Source organism: Telmatherina bonti (genome assembly GCF_933228915.1).
Source record: "Telmatherina bonti genome assembly, chromosome: 8".
NCBI lineage: Eukaryota > Metazoa > Chordata > Actinopteri > Atheriniformes > Telmatherinidae > Telmatherina > Telmatherina bonti.
This window is the reverse complement of record NC_136626.1, coordinates 28332793-28356143: the sequence shown is the minus strand read 5'-3', so window position 1 is coordinate 28356143 and position 23351 is coordinate 28332793. Positions and strand designations below refer to the sequence as shown.

General features: G+C 39.0%; 2 protein-coding genes across 3 annotated transcripts in view; both read right to left on the bottom strand.

Annotated features, from left to right (window-relative positions):
* The window catches only part of pip5k1ca (phosphatidylinositol-4-phosphate 5-kinase, type I, gamma a), a gene marked incomplete at its 5' end in the record, with an annotated part of 51591 nt that extends 33266 nt beyond the window's left edge, over positions 1-18325 (bottom strand). Inside the window, one exon of the mRNA XM_079244967.1 lies at positions 18193-18325. Coding sequence (XP_079101093.1) covers positions 18193-18325 — 133 coding nt within the window. The remainder of the gene's footprint in view (positions 1-18192) is intronic.
* A 1318-nt stretch (positions 18326-19643) lies between these two features.
* The window catches only part of gpx4a (glutathione peroxidase 4a), a 6270-nt gene continuing 2562 nt past the window's right edge, over positions 19644-23351 (bottom strand). For both annotated transcript variants that reach the window (XM_079245330.1, XM_079245331.1), the window contains exons 2-7: positions 22442-22536; positions 22209-22353; positions 21459-21610; positions 20488-20512; positions 20290-20349; positions 19644-19969 (exon numbers count right to left, since the gene is read on the bottom strand). In XM_079245330.1, coding sequence (XP_079101456.1) covers positions 19937-19969; positions 20290-20349; positions 20488-20512; positions 21459-21610; positions 22209-22353; positions 22442-22536 — 510 coding nt within the window. In that variant the 3' untranslated portion in view covers positions 19644-19936. The remainder of the gene's footprint in view (positions 19970-20289; positions 20350-20487; positions 20513-21458; positions 21611-22208; positions 22354-22441; positions 22537-23351) is intronic.

The window sequence follows — 23351 nt, the reverse complement described above, 5'->3', positions numbered from 1 at the left end:
GGTTGCTGGGCAAAATATTCATTAAAGGGCCGTGCTGAGCTCACTCCTGAGTTCTGACGTTAGTTTACGACACTAGCAAACATAATGATGTGAAGGAGATCATGATAGTGCACGTGATCAGAAAGAGACAAAAAGAGGGAGCTCAGTAGACGGTGCGGTGATATGTGCAGCATATAATTACAACGTGGCTTTTTCTTATTCTTTGCTCTTTCTGTAACTCACATGTAAGCTATACTGCGCAACACCACCTCCAAGCTTTCTGGTGGAACTACTCCACTTAGTCCATCTATAAAACCATCCACAAGCTGCCAGAAAATGGACTGTAGAGGATGCAAAAGATGCACAGAAGGCTCCATCCATATGCACATTTAACACAGCGTATAAATGAGACTTGAGAGGCAGTTTCACCATGTTATCCAAAAGCTTGTTACATTCTCCACGAGAAGCGAGAACTTTGTTCTTGTTCTCGAGGCCCAGAAAAGAAAATTAGGTCATTTTGTTCTCGTGTTTGAAGACAGTTCTCGACATATAAAGCTGGCAGAACTTTTTCTCTTGTGGGGTTCTGAGAAGTATCGTGCGATTGGTTGGACATTTGAGGTGGGCGTGGTTAACATGAAAATGCATGAAGCAGAAATTTGCCGCTTTTCGCATGTTTGCTGTTGCAGGTAAAACGGATTGTTTTAATACAACAGCTGATCGAGGTGGTTAAAAAAAAAAAAGAACAAATATTTTTACATGTGGTATTAAAACACACGGACGCAGCCGCGTGCACAAACCGCTCCGACCCCTCCCAGCTACAGACGAAACATCTCATGGAGTATGACTGGACCAGATGAAAATGAATTTTTTTCTTGTTCTCGCAACCTTGAGAGAAAGAACACAGTTCTCGCTTCTCGTGGCGGATGTAACAAACTTTAAAAAGTTAGAGGTGCGTAAGTGGAATGCAGCTGAAAAAACACAATATATTTCAGTGTTTCTTTATATATTAAGTGAAAATATCTTAAATATTCCAAAAGGTTATTACATTTCAAATATTTTCCAACTACTGTGCAGCACTATTTTTTTTTTTTTTTATTAAAATGTGTTTATTTTAATGCAAGTGCAATTCTGTATGAATAAACCCATCAGCCGACTAAGCCTAAATAATAAGAAAATAATCCACTAAACTCTTTTATACTGCAGACACACAGACATCGCTATTTAACTATTGGTATCATAATAAATGTTCTTGTGGATTTTGTTGCACTAAATAGTTTTGAATTGGATATAAGTGGATTAAAATAACTAAATTTTAAGTGAAATTATTTACTTTCTTCCTATACGTCAATAAAACAGACATTAGATAAAGACTTTAATGTAAAATTTCTAGCATCATGCATCAAATATAAAGTTTCCTCAACAATTCGCAGTTATTTTGCTTTAAATTCTCATACTACTGGTGTTTTCATGTTCTGTTTCTATTGTGTTGATATTGTGCACTGCCATCATCCATGTGTAGTTCTTACATTCAGAGCTCATGATGGTAAAAACAGACACCCCCCAAGTTCAGACAATAACTTGCTTTTATAAACAAATCTACTGGGCCGAACATCCTGACGGGACAAACTGAAGCAACTGTACATTTAAGCAGATGAAAACTGTCTGAGCTGTAAAGCGTCTCTTAACACCCATTATCTCCAGCTCAGGACTTTTCCACACGCGAAGCCAAACACCACACTTTGTTGTGGTTTTACGAACACACAACCTGTATTTTATGACGTTTTAGGAGAATCCCACACACAGCAACCCAAATGTATAGACAATTTATGGTTGGTATTACTTCACTTTGCTAAATGCAATCTCTATTCTCTTCAGACTATGAGGCAAACAGTTTGGATTATCAGGATAATTCTGAGATCAGGCGGACCAGACAGTGTATGTGTGTGTTTTTCCAGGTTGTTGCATCAGTCTCTGCCTTACTGCTATATCAAAAGTCTTTTAACAAGTTCCCAAAAATCCCACGGGTTACTTTTTACATACTTCCGTCATAGAATACACAAAAAAGTAGTTTTCTACTATTAATAGTACAAAACTGACCATTTAAAGCCCCCACACCTCTACTACTCTGCACGAACGCCTACCCCATTTAATTAGACATTCAAAATGAGTAAGAAGTGGATGAAATGACTGGCTTGCCAGCTAATAACATCTCTTCAAACCTCCATCGTAGTTCTGAAGAGTGTGTGATGGTTAGATCTTCATTTCATGCCGTGGATTGGACTAATGGAACAGGTGGCTGGGAAGGTGTCATTTTTCCTTGGACAAGCCTGAAAGCTCTGCAGGCTTTGAAATGCAAATTAAAAAAGAGATGAAGCTGCGTTGCCCTTACTAGAAGCTCAGACAATCACATCACAGGAAAATGTACCCTCAAACACACACAGACACAACCACAAGTCAATACAACACCATATCCTGGCAGTCAGCACTGCATATACATGAGTGTTTGTGGAAATGTGATAACTGCCCACACAGTAAGTCAATATGCAGACTGTTCCAGAGCAAATATGAATAAAGACGTAGCAAATTATATCTTTGACATTCCGCTTTCTCTCACACACACCAGAGACAACAGCTTGAATGAGTTATTCCCACAGGACTGGAAAGTCCATGTTGACTATGGCTGCTTCAGGAGAAACAGCAGCATCCTGTTGGCTGGGCAAAACTAAGAGCATCTCAGCCCTTTTGGCAAAATTACACTGATCCTTAAAAGCTGGGAGAAAAATGTCCTTTTAGGGAGCGAGTAGACGACAGCATGAAGTGATAACAGAAATAAACTGGGTGCTGATCGGTCAAATTCCTGTACAACTGCTGAGAGAAGCACCTTCTCCAGCAGTGGTGACTCAGTAGAAGGTAATCTGCTCTCACAACACAAGGAACACGGTTACACAACCCTGTAGGTTATCAGTCGTCTCACGCCTGCACAGACATCTGCAGATTTAATGTCACATCAAAACCAAGCTGTCTGCACAACTTCTAGTTAGATGCTACTGAATAATTAGATTACCATACAGTTTTTTGCAAGTTAGCAACATGTTTCAGTCTTATAAAAACTTTTGTCTTGTTGGGGAAAATTGTTATGAGTTTGGTTTGTATTAAGTATTAGACATATATGCATTGATTTGCTGTGATCCTGCTGTGTTTTGTGTCTATGCACAAAGCTTTCTTTAAGTCATATGATCCTTGTCTGGAATGTGCAGACAAAGTCTGAGACAGGAAGAGTTTCCTGCAGGGCATCGGTTTTTGTCAACTGCTTGGTTGACCAGTTGTCTAAAGGTTAGAGGTTAAAGGTAATAAAGTAATATAGTGAGTGATTGATGCTTAGTGAGCTCAGTTTAGTCTTAAATAAGAGATAATGATTGTTTCATATGGTGTGCTCAGCAACTAGGAGGAGTTAAGCATGGTTTATAATTGGGTGTTACTTCAGCATCTGCAGAGAGAGTTCTCTCTCCAAGCTCCAGCGTGTGCTTGTATTAGTTTATAATAAAATGTTCATTGTAAGAAGACAGTTGACTCTTAGATGTATTACAACTTCTCAAGACCAGAGTATTTTCCACCACAGTTTTTGGGGGCTCGTCCGGGATCCTGCGTCAGTCCGCCCAGGTTGGTGATAGACGGGTTGGCCACCTGAATCCACAGATTCATCCTAAGAACCTCAATTAGAGAATTTCAGAGGACAGGACGTCTTTCTCCCACCCGTGGTCGACTACGCCAGGACTCCTTCTGAACCAGTGTGAAAAGACAATGGTGAGAAGTGTTATTCTAAATTTACATTAATTTTCAGACTCAAACTGGAGTCAAACATTACTAGAAATTTATCACAAATTAATAATCAATATCTTAATTAATAATCACAATATTTTTCTGTTTTGTGGTCAATTGTCTTCATTATTCTCATTGTGACAGGGATTCTCCTCCTCACCTCCTCATCGAAAGAATAACTCAAGGGATAAGAGAATAACTTAAGACGAGATCAGGTTGACGTCATAAATAAAATCCTGTGAGTTTAAGTTAAGTTTAAGTTAAAGTTTAAGTTAAAAATCGTGAGTAACAAGACCAAGTCGTAAGTGCTGTGAGCTAGACGTAGCAAGACCAGACCAGTAAATCTTGTGAGTTACAAGACCGAGACCAGTAAATTAGTCAGTAAGTCCTGTGAGCTCGAGAAGCAAGACCAGGCCAACCTTGAGTTAGAAAATTGGGAGGATAGCCATCTTGAGTGAGGAGGAACAGAGAAGAAACTGTGTGGGCTGGTTTCTGGAGACATTGAGAATTTTGCCTGATAATTCTACAAAGGTGTGGGATTGACCCTCTGTGTACATCCGCTGCAAACAGAACTAGTTCCTTTGCAGTAGGAGGTTGATGTACAGCACCATTAAGAAGTTGAAATCTCTGTCTTCATGTGAGGGGAAACTGGGGTGGTTGTGTAAAATTTCCTGTGTTAAACTTGATTGGACTGATTGTGTGGAGAATTAAAACCACGTCTTGTGAAGCCACACCGGACTCTCGCAGGAGAGCCTAGAAGCTTGTGTGGGGGTAGACAAACGTGGGGGCACGACCCATTCACATGCATTCATCCAACTGTTGAAGTGAATTGTTTGTGTAAAATCTACTTTACTGCAGTAAGAAAAAAAAAAAAGAAAAAAAACAAACAACAAAAAATGTATGAGAGAAGGAAGTGAGGAAAAGAGTGTGTTCATTAAAGGCCTTCTGCTCACTGAAGGAGATGATGTCATAGCATGTTAGGCAGAAACAAACATATAAATCCTGTGTAAAATAGCTGCTTGTGCTTTTCTTCCTAAAGCTTTTATAAGAGCATAAAAGCCACTCCCTGTATGAATGTGGAAACCTTTTCCTAAGGAAAAGCAATTCTTTATTATCACCTGAGAACATTTTAAAGAGCAACAACATATTAAGAATGAAAAATCAGAAATGTGAGAGATGTGATTTATAGTATTAGGAACTTACTATGTTAAATTACTATACATTGTGTAGGCAATAAGCTTAGGTTTCTGTCTGTTCCCTTTCAGACATTCATAAGGTGATTTTTATTCCTTTACTACTGCTATTATTAATTTATGCCTAGCATGTCTAAATAAATCTAGATAAACTGGAAATAAATAATGCAGCTGAAGGATGCTGAAAATAAGCATAATGTTAGGAAAAAAAGAAAATTCTTGACCTTAAAATAGGAATGGTGAACCAACGTAACTTTGCTAGAGTAAATTTCCCTTGCAATAAATTCACTTTAGCTAAATGTGAGCTAACGGCGAGAAGAGAAGTTCTCAGAACAAGTGTATCTTCTTAGCAAGATCATGTTCAGCTTTCCCAGGAGAGAACTGAGTTATGAATCCACTGATAATATAGTCTCACACACAATTACAATGTAATGTTCAAGTTACATGATGTTCACAGCACAGAACATGGTCCACATAATATGTTTGCCTCAGGATTCAGAAGAAAACTATTATAATTATGAGGCTATGATCTTTATTTTCCCCTTACTGGAGAAGAAAATACACCACATGACCAAATGGTTCAGTCTCAAAAGCTCGTCTGCTGTATGGTGTTGGACACATTGCAGCGTTCCCTTCTAAACCCTTGTCAGCATGCAGCTTGGTCCACAGGGTCCTAAAATTGTCTATCCTGCCTGAGGGGATTCAGAGGAGGGGCTGGGGGAGAGTGAGTTCTTGATCCGGGTCACTGCAGAGTTCTGGGTGACACGCGTGGTCAGTCAGGAGACTGGAGCAGAAACGGTCCCTACAACCTACAGCATCATTCCACCTCCCTTCTGTGACCGATCTAAGTCCTGGAGCAGAACCTGATATGCAGATGTGGCTGCATGGACCCGGCCGCTGCTGATGGGGCCCGGAGATCCCAGAACCAGAGGGTCTGGCAGAGCCCTGTTGGTTGTGACTGTGAACAGTGTGGATGTGGCTCCTATGGTGGACATTTGAGCTGGATTTTCACCTTTGACCTCTGGAGGTGATGGATCTTCCTTGTCCTCAGACTGTGTTTCAGTTGTGGAATTTTCTGGAAGTAAAAGACTAACAATGTGGCCGGCAGGCAGCACAAATCCCACCCCGACTACAGAATCAGATGATGTTTTCTGGAATAAGCTGCACCCTGATTCTGTCAGAAAGACTGTTGGGTTCACTCAGTTCTCTGTGGAAAACCTGGATCTCCTTCCTTGAACTTTTGCCTACTTTCTGATCCTTTACATGTTACTCTTAATTAATTACACATATGAATCTGATTTATCTACCAGGAAGCTTTGATGAACATGTGTCGGGCACTTCCTGGCATGAATTTCTGATTGTATGCTGATTGGAGGAGAGCATGGTGGCTGTGGCGCGTCTGACTCCTGAGCAGATCGAGTGATACGAGCTGAATGATTATCCACAAGACCAGGCCAAGAAATGAGGCCCTACAACCAAACATTTACTCGCTGTTTCTGCTTAGCTTTATACCACATTTATGAGCATGTATAAAATTTCGCACTCCTGCAGACTTCTGCAACTGAACAATGACACAGACATCTCTGCTCTGCTGCAGGGAAGCTGAACAGTTCATACAGACTAGTCAACTTCTGGCACGCTGTGCCTTATAAAAAACAAAAAAAAGGTGTCAAATTCTGCCGCCTTTTCATAAAAAAAAAAAAAAAAAAAAAAGTGTGATGAATACTAAGTTTTTAATGTTTGAGACAGAATAGATGTCAAAAGAGAAAAAATAAGCCGCTATATGACATTAAATAAGAAGGTAGTTTTGTAATTTCCCGACTTCAGCGAATGCAACACAAGTACAACAATCTCCGTGTTTTATTTGCTGACAGCTGGTGTTTTATCCCTAATCTGAATTCATTATTTTGAATTAAAGCAGACATGCTCAGTGGTTAAAATACACATCAGATGATTTTTATTCAAATAGTAGAAGCAACTCTTGCGATGGCTGCCAGTAAACAGACCAGTCTCTTAGTTAACACGCTTAATAAGTAAACAAACAAGTCATTTAAGCCCTGTATGTCCTCAAAATTAACATGAATATGAGGCAGATTATTTGAACAGTATTGATACTTCCAAAGTTAAGCTAACTATGCTAAACAGTTAGCCTTGGCCTTTTCTTTGCATTAAAATCATTAAGGAAGAAATGCTGCTGTGAGTGTGTGCACGTACATGTGTGCGTCGTGTTGTTGTAGATGAAAACAGCTTTACCATCAGTATTAGAAGTTTGTTTCTAAATGCTGCTTTAGTTCAAATGTAGATAGAAAACAAACAGCTTTATTATGACCTGAAGGTCTCTGGCTGTTCAGTACCTGAAGTCCAGCTGTTAAAGATGGGTTTACATCTTGTTGCTTTATGCTTATGCTTATGTTTACAATATATTTGGAATAGAAAGCCAGTCTTATTATGATCTCAGTTTTGTGTGTGTTGCTCCTGAATGGGTCTGTTGGAGTCTAAGAGAGACAAATCAGAGTAAACCATGAGACTAAACTAGACTACATTACTGATTAAATCAACAGTTCTGAATGAGCTTTATTTAATATATGCAGAGATTCTTCAGTGTGGTTCTGCTTCTGTCATTTAGCAGACATGACATAAACAACACGAGCAGTAAATCAGAAAGGAAATTCCAGCATGGATAAGTGTTGGTCAGACTGCTGGGAGTCCAGTTTGACACATGTCCTGCTATGCAGTGCTAGAGGATTTTTCTGGTTGTTGATTAAGATGAGACTACCTGATAGGAACTTTGCAATAATTAATTAAATGAATTTGGTTACTTTGAATGATTACCTACCAGATAACTGAGTGGCCCTAACTGTTGCTTTGTATTGTTCATGTTTTACTCTTTGACTGTTTAGCTGAAACTGACTATCCTCTGCACCCCCCAGGCCTGGCCCCTGACCGACCTCTAGTTGACCCTGACTTGATTTTCCTTTTGATGCTGTTTGCTCTGACTGTGACACGGTGGAGGCTGCAGCTCTCCCGTCTCAGTTCTCATTACTTGAGCTTACTCTTTAGCTGAAAACAAGTCCATGTTTTGGCGCTCTCTTATGAATGACTTTCTGGATGCCATTTTCCTGAATGTTTTCCTCCCACAGGTTGCAGACGGGGAAATTTCCTTCTGGCTCTCTTTTCAGGTCTTCCTTGGACCAAAAGTACTTTTTCTGGTTCTGATGTATATGCGCATGCGTAACATGGAAACATGGGCCTTTTTGTGATTCTTTTTGCAGGACCCTCACCCAAGTGGGCATGGTTCCTTCCAAGACTGCCTGTTCAGACACAGCTCTGTGTGAAAGTAATGTTTTAACATACTGTCCTAACCTCATAAGAACCCTTTTCAGGCATTTGCACACAGGTGAAAGCTGCCCTTCATGAATCAGCATCTATGCAGCTCTATTCACTTCATTTTGTCCTGATGAGAAGCTTTAAACATCAGCGCTGGAACCAACATCGATGGTTTAGGCCATTTCAGGTTTTCCTGACGACCCAGACAGCGGTAAAGGTCGCAGAGTGAGCTGCTTGGCACTACAGATTGCTTGAACCTCCTGAAGCTCTTCAGTCTGAAATTACAGAAGAATAACGCACCACCCAACAAAGGGCAGAATAATCCCTGTGGTTGCGTGGGTAAGTGAGATAGTCTACTCTCACACCTGAAGACCAGCCTTCGCTCTCAAGCAAGATCAGTGAAAGAAGCGCTCCACTGCCACTGTGACATGCCAAGTCCCACCAGAACGCCAACAGTGTCTCCACTACACCTCTTGTCACCACCTAAGAGGAATGATTTGTTTCCACTTTTCTTACATTTATTGTTAGACTGAGATTTTGAAGCTGGAGTGAATGGCTCCTCACTATTGTAATTTCTGGAAGATTCTTTTAAAACCCGACAGGCATGAGGCTCCTGATGTTTTGAGAATGTTGTCTTCTGTATGTATTTTTGCGTTCTGATAACAATTTCTCTTCTTATTGTTGGTCCTGTAGGACCAAGAGGAGGGAGTGTGTTGGGGAAAATTGTTATGAGTTTGGTTTGTATTAAGTATTAGACATATATGCATTGATTTGCTGTGATCCTGCTGTGTTTTGTGTCTATGCACAAAGCTTTCTTTAAGTCATATGATCCTTGTCTGGAATGTGCAGACAAAGTCTGAGACAGGAAGAGTTTCCTGCAGGGCATCGGTTTTTGTCAACTGCTTGGTTGACCAGTTGTCTAAAGGTTAGAGGTTAAAGGTAATAAAGTAATATAGTGAGTGATTGATGCTTAGTGAGTTCAGTTTAGTCTTAAATAAGAGATAATGATTGTTTCATATGGTGTGCTCAGCAACTAGGAGGAGTTAAGCATGGTTTATAATTGGGTGTTACTTCAGCATCTGCAGAGAGAGTTCTCTCTCCAAGCTCCAGCGTGTGCTTGTATTAGTTTATAATAAAATGTTCATTGTAAGAAGACAGTTGACTCTTAGATGTATTACAACTTCTCAAGACCAGAGTATTTTCCACCACAGTCTCCATCTAAAAGCTGTATTCATTCTGTTTTCCCCTACAGGTATCTCAGACATAACACACCACATACCATCTTTGCAGCCTGCAGTATAATAAAAAACACTGAATAGAGGTGACTTGGCGCAGCTGTTGTGACTTTGTGTATACTACTCTACAAGGTAGAAGCCATTCTTTTCCCATCCCACCTACAGAAGCCAGACTGTATACTCAGTGTGAGATTGGACCATATGTAGTGTGGTTACAAAGACAAATCCTTGCTTCAGCGACTGGAGGTCAGAATGAATGCTCCCAGATAAACACATCTTTTAAAAAAAGACATAGCAGCCAAAAACTCAGCCTTCAGCTGCTGAGTTGTCCTGCACAACAACAGCAATAATTAAATTCTGATATTATTCTGCAGCATGATCTTATATCTGTGACACGCTAGGTACTTTATTAGGTACATTAGTCGAACTGCTTGTCAAACCACAAACCTAATCAGCCAATCACATAGCAGCAACGCAACGTATTTAGGAATGTAGACATGTTCAAGAAGACTTTTTGAAGTTCAAACTGAGCATCAGAATGAGGAAGAAGGAGATTTAAGTGATGAGGCATGATTGTTGGTGCCGGATGGGCTGGTCTGACAGTTCCAGTAACTGCTGATCTCTTGGGGTTTTTCACACACACACACACACACACACACACACACACACACACACACACACACACACACACACACACACACACACACACACACACACACACACACGCAACTATCTCTAGGGTTTACAGAGAATGCTCCAAACAAGAAAAATTTTGAGCTGTCTGGATGAAAATACATTGCAGTCAGATGTTAGACAGACAGACTGGTTGGAGATCAAAAAAAGGCAACAGTAACTCAAATAACCACTGGTTACAGTCGAGGTATTTAGAATATCCCTGAACACACGACAGCAGATGGTCTACAGAACACCACGGTGGGTGTCACTCCTGTCAGCTAAGAACAAGAAACTGTGGTTACAGTTTTGACAGTTTCAATAATGAAAGATGGAAAAATCTGAAGAATCTCAATTTTACCGACAACATGCAGAAGGTAAGCTCAGAAATGGGTGTAAACAGAATGAATAAATAGAGCCATCCTGCTTTGTATCAATGCTCCAAACCGCTATTGGTGTGAAAGTACGAGGTGACTAGGGGTGGGAAAATCGAATCGAAAAATCGGAAATCGGGATTTTTTTCTTCACAATTTTAAAATCGATTTTTTTTTGTTGTTGTTTATTGTTTTTCAAATAAATGAAACTAATCCACTATAAAATTTTTGTCATTTTCATGGGTTTTATTGATCTTTTTACTTGTCTTCTTGGGCATTATAGCAGCAGAATGATGATCTGGCTACTGGGTTATTTTTTCCTAACTGAAATCAAGAAAAAATACTAGCAAAAAGAAGTTTTATAAAAAAAAAAAAATTTAAATTTAAAAAAAAAAAAAATTGTTTTTAATTACAAAAATCATCAATATTTAAGAATTTTGAGAATCGCAATTTAAATAGAATCGACACCCAAAAAAATCGAAATCGAACTGAATCGGGACAAAATCATATTGTCACAGCCCTAGACGTGACAATATGTCACACTTTATCACCAATTGAGCATCATCCAAACACTGAAGCCTTCCTGAGTATTGTTTCTTACCACGTCCGCCCCTTTATGACCACAGTGTGCCATCTTCTGATGGGTCGAAATCTCTGTGAAATGTTTCCATCACCTCGTTGAATCAATGCCACCAAAAATTACAGCGGTTTTGAAGGCAAAAAAGGGGGTCTAACCCAGTACTTGCTAGATGTACCTAGTAAACTGGTGTATGAATGTTGAGCGAAGCAAAAACCTTTTTACATAGCGACAAGTAAAACTGAGCTATTACATATTTTTATATAGTACTTAAGCTTTAATAGAGAGGCTTAAAAACAACCTTGCCTTGATATTGGAGGATAAATTGACACTGATTACACATCTCTGCTCATTTTCACACACATTCCTGCAACATATTAGCAAAAGAAAATGAAAGTGTAGTAAATATAACTGTTTGTAAGCTGTGTTAGGAGCTAAGATGAGTTTCCTCATCATGATGTCAACCCAATAAATAAAATGTCACAACAGTAGATACAAAGAGCCTCAGTTACAAGGGTCAAAAAGTCCAGTGCATCTCCCTGTCACAGTCAAATGTGACCAGTGAATCCTGAAACTGTAGCTCTGACTTGATCTGTGCTGCAGGACACACAATGACTGACAGACACTGGACAATGTATCTGTGCTTATCTAAGTCATCTCTGTTCTCTGAGTCCATGGCAAATGCACCATGAGATGGGAGGAGAATGGGCTAAATTTGTCAACTAGGCCCACACTGTTTAATGAATGAAGATATGCTCTCACTGCTCTGATCCTATTAAACTTACATGAACCCTGCAGCATCTTTCTCTTGCACTTTACAATGCTCTGTGTGCCATTCATCGTCAGCACGCTGCAAGCAATCCATAGATTTATCCCAAAATGCAATGGGAGTCAGAGGACAAGACATGTCCACGACTGCTGGTTATATGTTTATCATTGAACTAAAAACATTTAGTTTTTTATTCTTCGATTCTTACAGCTGCCAAAAACGTAAGAGGATGTCTTTGCAGGACTTCATTTGTCAGGTGAGTTATTGACGATGTGAAAATATTGAATTTACTGACAGTAAAAGCAACAATAAATGCCAACTCTTTGAATAATAATAAAAAAAAAAAAAAAGTTATTCATTCAAACCTGACTTAAGTCACTTCATCCATGTGGCTGTTCTGGGTGTACATCATAAACTGGATATAAAAAGATGGACGGAGCCTCCGTAATGTCACCCATAGGTTTCTGAAGAGCTAAATTGAGCTCATTGGGTGGTTCCTACCATCGCCATCTTTGCAGCGTCACGCATGTCGTCTCTCCCAAAAAATGACAAATATGAGCAAAGAGGTAGTGCTGAGAGGGGGAGCTGTGAGTGTCAGGGTGGATGATTGACATCTAGCGAACTCTGAGTTGCCTGTAGCTAAGAGTTAACCGAGCTAACCCGGAGCTAATCAGCTAACGGAGGTAAGCAGGCTGTTAACTGGATAAAAACCGCGGTCGTTCTACTTTCTTCTCGCTTGAAGCGGGAGATCGGGTGCCTGGAAATAAAAAGGACACGCCCCTAAATATGCCGAATTTCGAGATTAAATTACTTTTAAATGGTCGAGTTAGAAAAAAATTCACTCCATCCACAGTTGTCATGAAGGTAAACCTGACCTGTTAAACCTAGAATGAATTTTTGCACCAGGCTGTAAACATGTTTATTTATGCTGTGAAGTTTGCCTTTTTAACATGGGAGTCTATGGGGATCTGTTTTGGCGCCCCTAGCGGATGAAAGTGGAACAGCAATTTTTGGTGCTTGCGCATAGGCTTCGATTTTACCCGCTGGAGTTTGCTGCTTGGTATACATGTTTACCATTATCTGAAAGGTCTCAGTGTAAGTCTCTTATCACTAAATAAACCGATCATCTCCGCTTTATGATTTAGAGCTAAATCTTATTAAAAACGCAGCATAAAAATCTCACATTATTGGCTTTTTAAACAGATCCCAATATCTCTACTCAGCATTCACAAGGCGAGAATTCAAACTACACTTTAAAAGTTTATCACAAGGCTAATTCAACGAGAACAAAATGACCGAGGTTATGAGCAGGCACCACCGTGCACCTTTATTGGTTAAAAATGATTATTAAATCAATGTGGGTGGCTCAGATAAAGTAATGAGTTTATGCTTCTTTATGACTTCATGCTCCAGGTGCTTCTTATGAAATAACAGCCTATGCTGTGGGTACATAACTCTCTTAATTGAAAACAGCAGGCCTTTGCTTTATTTCTTCTGGAGGGAAGACAGGGCAGCATGACACTGCTAAGCCAGAGCATCATCCAGCAGCTTTTAAGGCTGCAAAGTTAACATAATAGCAAAATAGGGCCATAGTTTATTTCCTTTCTTTCTTTCCTCCTCTCACTCTTCCATCCAGGCTGTATGGATCATAAGATACAAAACAAATTCAGGCAGCTCTCGGTGGTGTCTTTACAGGATCACTGCTTTAGCACACATCCCCCACTTGCAAGCAAAAACAGAAGCATGTAGAATGCAATGCAACTGCGTCATCATCCACGTCAAAAAGTGTGACATCATAGAACCTGGCAGGCGGTCGAAAACCCTGAAAATACCACCAGAGTACAAAGTGATCCTGGTGGGTATAGCAACGAAGACAGAGAGGCACGAGGCAGAGAAAGACCATGCTGCATGGAGGAAGCAGATGGGTGGTAAATTCCACAGGAGGGAATCTACCCTTTGTGCTTCTGTCAGCAATTCTGACAGGCCATGCCTAAAGAGGAGAACAGTGAAAAAGAGCGAGTGGGGGAGGACCGATGGATGGTGAGAAATGAGTTGAGCTGAGGGAACCGCTCACTGATGAGAGGACAGGAAACTATATCTAAAGCTGAAGGTGAGAGGAGTTCAGTATGAATGTAGGGAGGAGAGATGAGTGAGATTAAAGCTGTCATGATGGCAGGAGGACTGTGGGGGCAAATTACGACTGCTAGAGGATGAGAAGCTTAGAAAGGGCCTAAATGCTCAGACAGCTATTTAATAGCCAGCTGTGACACCCACCCAGCACTGTATTCACACATTTAGAGCAGCTGAGCTGCACGGCTAAACCCACAATTACACATACGCACATCTGACGTTAACCACTCATATCGAATTCACAAGCAAACGTTGATCATCTTTGGGAAACCAATGAGAATTAAGATGGGCTTTTGCACTTGCTTCCCATTCATTCCTACTGATGACTAGCCATTATGGATCATAAATTAACACAAACAAATCTTTTTACGACCCTTCCTGGACTGATGGTGCTTGGCTGTTACAGTGTGATCTACACCCACCGCTCCTTGTTGTAGGGCTTATAAAACAAACAAGCTAAACCTGCCAAGGCTTTGGATGAGGAAAGGACACATAAAAACAAGCATTAACATCTTCATTTTTGGGTTTTCACTACCACTAAGGTGAATCTTTTCACGGGAAAAATACACATACAGACATGCACACACATGGCGACAGCAGTGGTGAGGTTAGGACAATGTGTGGCCTCGGGCTAAAAGGAGTTATGCTTGGCCACACCCCCACAGTGGGAACACTTGTAAAAATCACACTGATGCAGACGAACAACAAAATGTGTTCTTTGATACCTAATATGCATTATGCTATTACTTTATCATTATATCAAAAGCATAAAATGACATTAAAATAATTATTATATAATTAATTGCATTATTTTTTAAATTACATCCCATCCAAACAGAGGAAGAAATTGTGCCAAGCAGACATTGCGATTTTTCCTTATTGATATAATTAGGGATGCACCGATCCACTTTTTGGGAGTTCCGATCCGATACCTGAAATTTGAATATCTGCAGGTACCAATATTTGCTGATACCAAATCTATTTATGTGAACATTAACTGTAACTATGGTTATTATTGCTGTTATAACTGTGTAGGATTTCATTAGGTTGTATTAAGTTACCCATCCTTTCTTAAATTACCTCACTAATACAAATATGATAACATTACAGATCTAACAATTTCAACAAGTTTTATTTTGATTTGGCACATTTTATCCAAATACAGCGATACATGTGCAATTTTAAAACAAAAATCTCGCTTTAAGTGTAACAAAAATGTCACATTCAATGCATTTATTTCTTTTAAAACATGTCTGAAGCATGTCATCATACACATCTGCGCTGGCTTGACTAGTGTGGTGTCGGGAATAGGTTGTGGTATCGGTACACTTTTATTAATACCAAGTACAAGTACAAACACATGGTACTGAGCCAATACAAATATTGATATCAGTTTTGGTGCACCCCTACATGTAATATATATTGCAAAATGAAAAAAAAAAACAGGAATTTCAAAAGATGACTTTACTTGTACTCCAAGTTATGCTGCACTCCTGCTGTCTTGAGGACAGTTAGCCTGCACTGACCTTACGTCTTTTTGTTATTATTACAAATATTACAAGTTTAGTTTTTGTCGGTATTGGAGAGTTATTCTTATTATTTTTTATCGCTGGCTTTTACAGTGCTACGTCTTGAGTAAATGTTTTGTTCTATCATGAACAAATGTGAATTGTGTTTTACCATAAAGCTTTTTTTTTTAAATTGCTATTGACAATAAACAAACCTGTGTGTCAGGTACCCTGGAAATTGATGAGAACATGTTGGGTTTATTTGCCTCCTACAATGCAGGACCTTTAGTGTGACTATTACACACACGGGATGACGATGCTCAAACAATATATTTTGCAGCTTTAGTGTCACGTCAGCATGAATGAATGTAAATACATTGTTTCACGTGTCTGTTGCAACTTTATAATTTTTTTGCTTTAATCAAACTTTAAAACAAACATTTCAAGCAGTTGACTGCAGGATTGATTCACATGGTGTGTGCACTAAATATCTCCATGTTGTATCCTCAACTTGTGCCAGATGATCAAACACTCAGACCAATGAATTTCATCTGTGTGCGAAAAATCAAAAATCATATATTTAGCAGAAAAGAGATGGATTCACTTATGCCTGTGTAACACCGATCATCCGCACAAAGCTTGTGTTTCCCATTGCATGTGAAGAAACACTGTCTGAGCACTTGTGAAATTACCCGAGGTGATTGAGACGCACGCCAGCAAGCACACTCGAAAAAAACATGTGCACTCAAATGACACCTAGCACCCATTTTCTTCTCCTCCTCTACAGTAATGCTTCACCCACTCCAGATCATCCCTTATATTTATAAGCATGTTTTGTGTGGAGATGCTGAGCTTCTCATAAAGTCACCACTTTCCTGATAGAGGACACATGAAAATCCCTGCGATGCATAGCGAAGATGACCAGTAAACGCAACGTTGATGGATGGCTGTTGCACATAAAGGCTGCGCATAAAGCTGAAGGCAGTCGTGCTTTTTACTCACACATGTATGCACATCCAGTGGTGGGCTTTAGAGCTAACACTTCAGTAGATTACCGTACCTAATATTGTGACATTTACATGCCTGAACAAAACTGCAATTATGTGGTAACTTTCTGGGCTAAATGTTGCCTGTTTACAGTCCTTACAGTTATTAATCTATAATGTAATGTACATTAATGCAACGGGAAAAGTTTCTTTCCAGCTAATTTTAATTTATACTGGCACTTCTAAGATAGACATCTGTATGTGTGGTTGTGGCCATCTCGTCATGGCAACAAAGCATAATTTTTTCTACTGTTAATCAATAAACCTGCTCCAGTGACTGAATTCAGCTACACACAGTGAACAGATGTGAATGAAGGTCCACAGCCTAAGCATACCTCCCCTAATGTCTTCACACTACTATTACTAGTCACATCATGCTTAAGGTGTTGTCGTGATCAGCTGCACAGTGGCTGCGTTGATTTTTACTGCAGCTACCATCTCTGTATGAGATAACAGCACAATGAAGCTATGATGTAAATGAGTCGTGCCATGAGCCGAGCTTAAATATAAACCTGAAAAGTGTCCCTTCAGTTGTCTCAAAGTAACGTCAGTGCTGGAGGCTTATAAGGATCTGATTAAAACATGTAAGCTGATCGTTTTAGTCTAAACACCCTTAATTAAATATGCATTAATTTAAATGTCATATTTAGCTAAGCGATTGTAATTGCCAATGGATGTATCATTCTATCAGCTGTGCAGAACACATCTGGATATGAAAAAGCAGAAATAACACAGATGTCAAGGTAAAAAACACTTAATAATTGGGGTGGTTATTTCCAAACTGTAGCAAGTCCTCTATGTTTTGGGTGTAAATGATCAACAGAGGCTCTTTAAAAATAAATATGTGACCTGGAGCTTGTTTAGCTGCATGGAATCCAGGCTTGCCTGTCAGCTCCACTGGTTTACCTTTTATTTGCTGAAACTGGGATTTTCAGGCTCCAGTAAACGGCAAGGGTGACAACTGGTAAAGCCGAACTGAATTTATGCTTTTTGTTTACTGAATTTGTACAATGTGTTCAGAATAGATGCCCACTGCTGGGAAAGGTCCGTGTAACGCGTACGTGTAAGTATAATAATAAGAATAAGAATAAGAATAAGAATAATATTGTTAATAATAATAATAATAATAATAATAATAATAATAATAATAATAATAATAATAAAACACACGGAAGAAAAGACATCCCTCCTGTGGAGAGGGTCACATATCCTAGCTACATCCCAGGATATCTCTTTACACCAGGCAGATATTTAGTAATATTAACTACATAAAATACCATAATGCTCCTCTAAGAGTGTACTCTTTCTATGATTTGGTTTGCCTCATACACCTGAAATACGTGTTTACGTCTCACAAGCACACGTCCTATATGTGTCGTGCATAACTTGCCCTGCTCATCCATTAGTTAGCTGATAGCCTAGCTGCCGATTTACCGCTAGCGGAGATGAGTCGGGACTTTCTGGTCACAGCAATAAAACAAGAAACGCGGGTAAACATGGATGAAGGGGAACAGAGATGAACATGACAGGCGTGAAGAGCTTGACGGATTAGTATAAAATTACCCATGTCTGCTGCGTCCATCCCGTAGCTAACCCCCACAACCGTGTCCGCATCATCGGATGCTGCGGCCCCGGACAGCGGGCTCCCTTCCCTGGCCTCCGACAGCCCGACCGCTCCCTCGGCTCCTGCTTCCATTCAGCCTCCCGGAGGGGAAAAAAAAAAAAAAAAGACAAGCCCTCCGAATGACAGACCCACAGCGACGGTGTAATCCAAGTGAGAGGAATGAGAGACGTGTTGGTTAATTTGTTACAATGATTAAATGGGAGAATATTTGAGTTATCCGCAACGGTGCCTTCATTAGTGCGGTGTGTCCTCACGACAGCGGCTCACAGTCCGCTCCTCCCAGGTCGGCTGCGCTGCACTTGCTGCTGCTGCCTGGTTATGAGCTGGTGATGGATAATGCGGCTCCACCTGTAGGCGGATGAGGGAATTGCACTCAGAAAGGCTAATTTGGCCAATTTAATATCAGATGGTTACATTGAACTGGAGGAGGCTTAATTTCATTTTTCATTTCATTAAAGTTGTATAACAATTTCATTATCTGCTATATTTTATTTCTGATGAGTCGATATTCATGCTACAGAGGATCAACTTTAAAACTGCGTCAAATATTCTCACAAATATAATTATGGAAGTTGACATTTTTCTCAATATTTTCAAATTCTCCATGAAAGATTTCCAGGTTGAAATACATTTGTTTAGAAAATAATCCAAATATAAACTCTTTTAACAATAATTAATTCATTGTACTGTTTTTTCTCCATTTGAATCCAGACCAAGGTCTGTGGATCTACCACAATGGCTTTCATCCCATACAAGAAAATGTCTCTTTTTTAAAAAAAAAGTTTTATGTTTTTTTTTCTTTATTTTAAATGGTCAAATAGAAATAAAATTGTGGTTCTTGAAACTAGCAAATTTCATATAGAATATATATATATAAAAAATGTCATATTTTTAAAAGGTCATTTGCAGCACTAGTTTTATTTAGCTGACTGATGACTCTTTGGATAGTTATAGCTTTTATGAAAAAGTTATGTAATTCTTCATTTTCCCATTTCTTATTTATTCTTACATGAGCACATTGATCACAGATTACAAATGTTAGCCAATTTCCCCAGTGACACTGTTGTATCAGAATAAATGTCTGTGATTTTAATTTTCAACTACATCTCCACTTAATAAACCATCATAAAGATAGGAAGTATTTATTTATAGAAAAAAATATGCAGCCAAACCCTTTTCCAACACTTTAACTATTTGGTGACCCTAAGGCGAAGTATTTTGAGCTCTTCTATTGCTCAGGCATTCTTGTTGAACATCACTGATAAAAACTGCTGCTAAAAATATGTTTTTATTCTGCATTATATATGTATTAGTGAAGATAAGTGAAGATAGCTCTTGAAAAAAAAGAAAAACCTGCAGAGTTTATTAAGAAGACAAAACAACATTTCAAGTTGTTTAAAGATTTAATGATGTGTTCAAGGATCATTTCTCTTTCGCTCCAGAGAACCAAATGAATATAGGCTTTGTAAGTCTCCCAGCAGGTTTGCACGCCATTTTCATCAGGTTTGCCCTGTCCGCCATGCAGATTTACGGGCAAACCGTCACTGGTCTGGGGTGGACACAAGCTATATCCATCGGAGCTTGGAGAAGTGGAGAACAGAGGAGGAACACTGAAGTTAAGACAGAGTGAACTGAACAAGTGTATAAGTAAAGTTGTGGAGATATCAGATATATATTAAGGGTTTAAAGGTATTTAGGAAGATCCTTTTCCACCACCTGGAAAGAAAACAAGAATTGAAGCTGGCATTAATTGCGTATCCTAATCACACTTAATAAGAAACTAAAGCAGTACATAGTAGCTTAATATGCAGTTAGACATCACAAAGTCTTGTACAGTTTCATAAATAATTTGCTGGAAATCGTATCAGTTTTTGAGAAGAATGACGCTTAATACCAGCTATTTTAAAAAAGACCACTTTCTAAACTTTCTATTTTTCTTGTACAGAGCAGCTGACAGCAAATACACCAACAAATCTCTTACAGTCTATTTAGTATTTATATCAGTGTTTCTGGCAAAGGGGGAAGGCTGTACATACACTTGGATCATCCAGAGGACCGTATCGCTTCACCACCTGCCCCTCCCTGTTGATCAGAAACTACAGACGCACCAAAAGAAAAACAGGGTCACTGAACATGACAATTACGAGGTGATTTTGCACTTTTCACATCATGCTACATAAATTTACTCTTAACCATCTTAACCACAGGAACTTCATATAGATGGTAATATTTACCTTTGTGAAATTCCACTTGATGCTACTGCAGAAATAAAAAACAAAAAGATATGTTAGAAATAAATCTGAAAAAAAACTTTAGCCTTGAAAGGTCTATACTTTAAATCAATAAACAACCACATTTTAGACAAATGTTGCATCATCACAGAGACCATTAATCAATTTCTGCTTGTCTAAACACTGTTTAATCCAGCTTTATCTGTCTAACGTCAATTCATGACAAAGTCCACTTAAGTATGGATGTGCCGGTTTTTAAGGTATACTGAGGTATGAAAAAGTTGCAGTATGAATATCTTGCAGAAGGAATAAACTGCCTTCTTATATATCTCAAGAAGTGTGTGTAAGTCTGGTGTACCTTGAGTTATGCGCAGGTGCAATAAGAGTGTAAACCCTGTGGTGTGTAAGTATCGAAGTTGGCTGAGTGGGTTGGATATTGCAGGTGTCAGTCAACCAAAAATAGGTTTTGTTTTTACCCAGACATTTAAAATACAATATTTAGGAGCCTAATCATACTACCACAGTATACAGTGAAACTTTGATATTTTTTGCTCAAGATTATCATACTGTCAGAATTTCATACCGGCGCATCATATACCGACTCTTAAAGCACTTTTACAGACAGCCTAATTAGCTGGAGTGTAATTATAATCTTATTACCAAAAATCCATTACATGAGCCACGTTATTCTAATTTAATAATAGCTGTGTTCATATAATCAAAGAAGAAAAAAATAACTTCCTAACTAAGAAAAGCAATGGATTCTCTTAAGTTTAATCCCCAATCCTGAGCATGCAGGTGATAGGTGAATGTGAGCGGGCAAAAACATCCAGCAGAACCAGTCTCATGGAGGGCTACCATCTCACTCAACGATTGGGAGATGAGGTAGCCGTGAGCATCCTGAGTTAATCTGCTCTAAAATGTCACAAAAATTTCCCTTTTTTTGGTCTTTTTAAAATTTCTGCCCAACTTACTTTCCCAGTAAGCCTTTCCCATTGGGCTGCTCCTTCAGCCACTTCCACAGGGGGTGAGCGTTGGCCCCGTTTACGTCGATCTTACTGAACATGGCGAACTCAGCCTTGTACGACTCAGCAAACTGCTTGATTTGAGTTTCATTGCCAGGCTCCTAAAGACAGAAACAAGAGAGGAAAACACAAATAATGTTCAACATTTAGGAAGTTCTTTCAGATTATCAGATCCTCTGCTGAGGATATAAGTTACAAAAAGAAAGATTATTATATGTAGTTTATTAAGATGTATTAGCTTACTCTGTTGGCTACATCTAAGATTTTTCATAAATACATACATACATACATACATACATATATATATATATATATATATATATATATATATATATATATAAATTCTGTATCTGAGCTGAGGCTAAATTATACATGTAGCAAAAGTAATTAAAAAAAATAAACAAGTGTGCACAAGTTTAAAGAAATTGAAAGAAAGTGAGCTAAATTTTCACCCAATTTTAAGTTTTGTGAAACTAAGCTTAATAGTTTCTGTATAATCCATCTGACAGAATAACAGCCAAGACAGATAAACAATCTGCCCTGATCACATACCTTTACTAAGCCTCTGCAGCATTAATGGTTCAGCAATGGTTCTAAAATATTTTGTGAAACGCTCTTTCATCAATTTAATTTACATGTACATGTCATTTTTAAGATCCCAGTTTAGCTTGAAGCTTTCATAAAGAACTTGGGATGTACCTGATTCCCAAACTGGTTTGAAGGGAAGGCAAGGATGCGTAAACCTCTCTCAGCGTACTTGGCGTGCATCTTGGCAAACTGAAAGTAGTTTACTGGGGTTTTGCCTCATTTCGAGGCAACATTGGTGATGATGACAACATCCCCCCTAAAATAAAAACACAGAGAATATGATAAGTTTAAACATAGTTTACTGTGACAAATAACAGGCTGAACTATGTAACAGGAAAATGTACCTGTATTTCTCAAGGGAAATCAAATTTCCATCAATATCTGTTGCATTGAATTCATAAATAGATGTGGCCCTCTGCCAGTCCTCTGTTGGGTTAGACTGTTAAAAGTAGAAACATGAGTAAAGAAAAAATTTTAGCAGAGGAAAACCAGATCATTACTCAGAAATAGATATATCCCACTCAATATGCTGCATTTACAGTCAATAACTATAAATATCCCTTCTTCAGAAGAACTTCCGATCTGAGTCTCTGGATGTCAAATGATTAATGAATTTAAAATAAGTCCATCGAACATGACATAAAAATAAATTGAAATTGAAAAAAAAAAAAGCGGAACAAAAACGATTTTCTCCAAAAAGATTGATAATCCAGTGTTTCTATCCTTATTTAATTTTTCCTTACCATAGCCTGCAGTAGGACCGAGAAAAGTACTGTGCACCCTATCAGGCGCATGATTGCCTTTAAGTCTGTTCCTCTGAAGGCAGAAATCTTTGAGGCACCTCCAGTGACTTCAGCTACAACCTCAGACCTCACTACTGGAAGATCATTCACCACAGTCTCCTTATATATAACGGGAAGGTGCACATTAACCAAACTGATAGGCTGGGATTCTCCAATAGGTCCCTCTGTGCTGCTGACAAATAAATCCTGATCACAAATGCACCCGTAATGCTGTCCACAGTCCACAGTTTTGTCATAATCTCAGTAAAACAGCCATGGGAGGGTAAGCTGCATGTAGCCAGGGCAAAGAGCAAACAAACACATAAAACCCATTGTATAATGTGATTATTTTCCTAATAAAAAGGGGTATAATTTACACATGGGCCCCAACAGAGCCAGAGTCCAACACAAAAAATATGTTTTTTCCTGAGGCAATTAATCATAATCCCAGACAACAAGAGAGTTAGTGTTT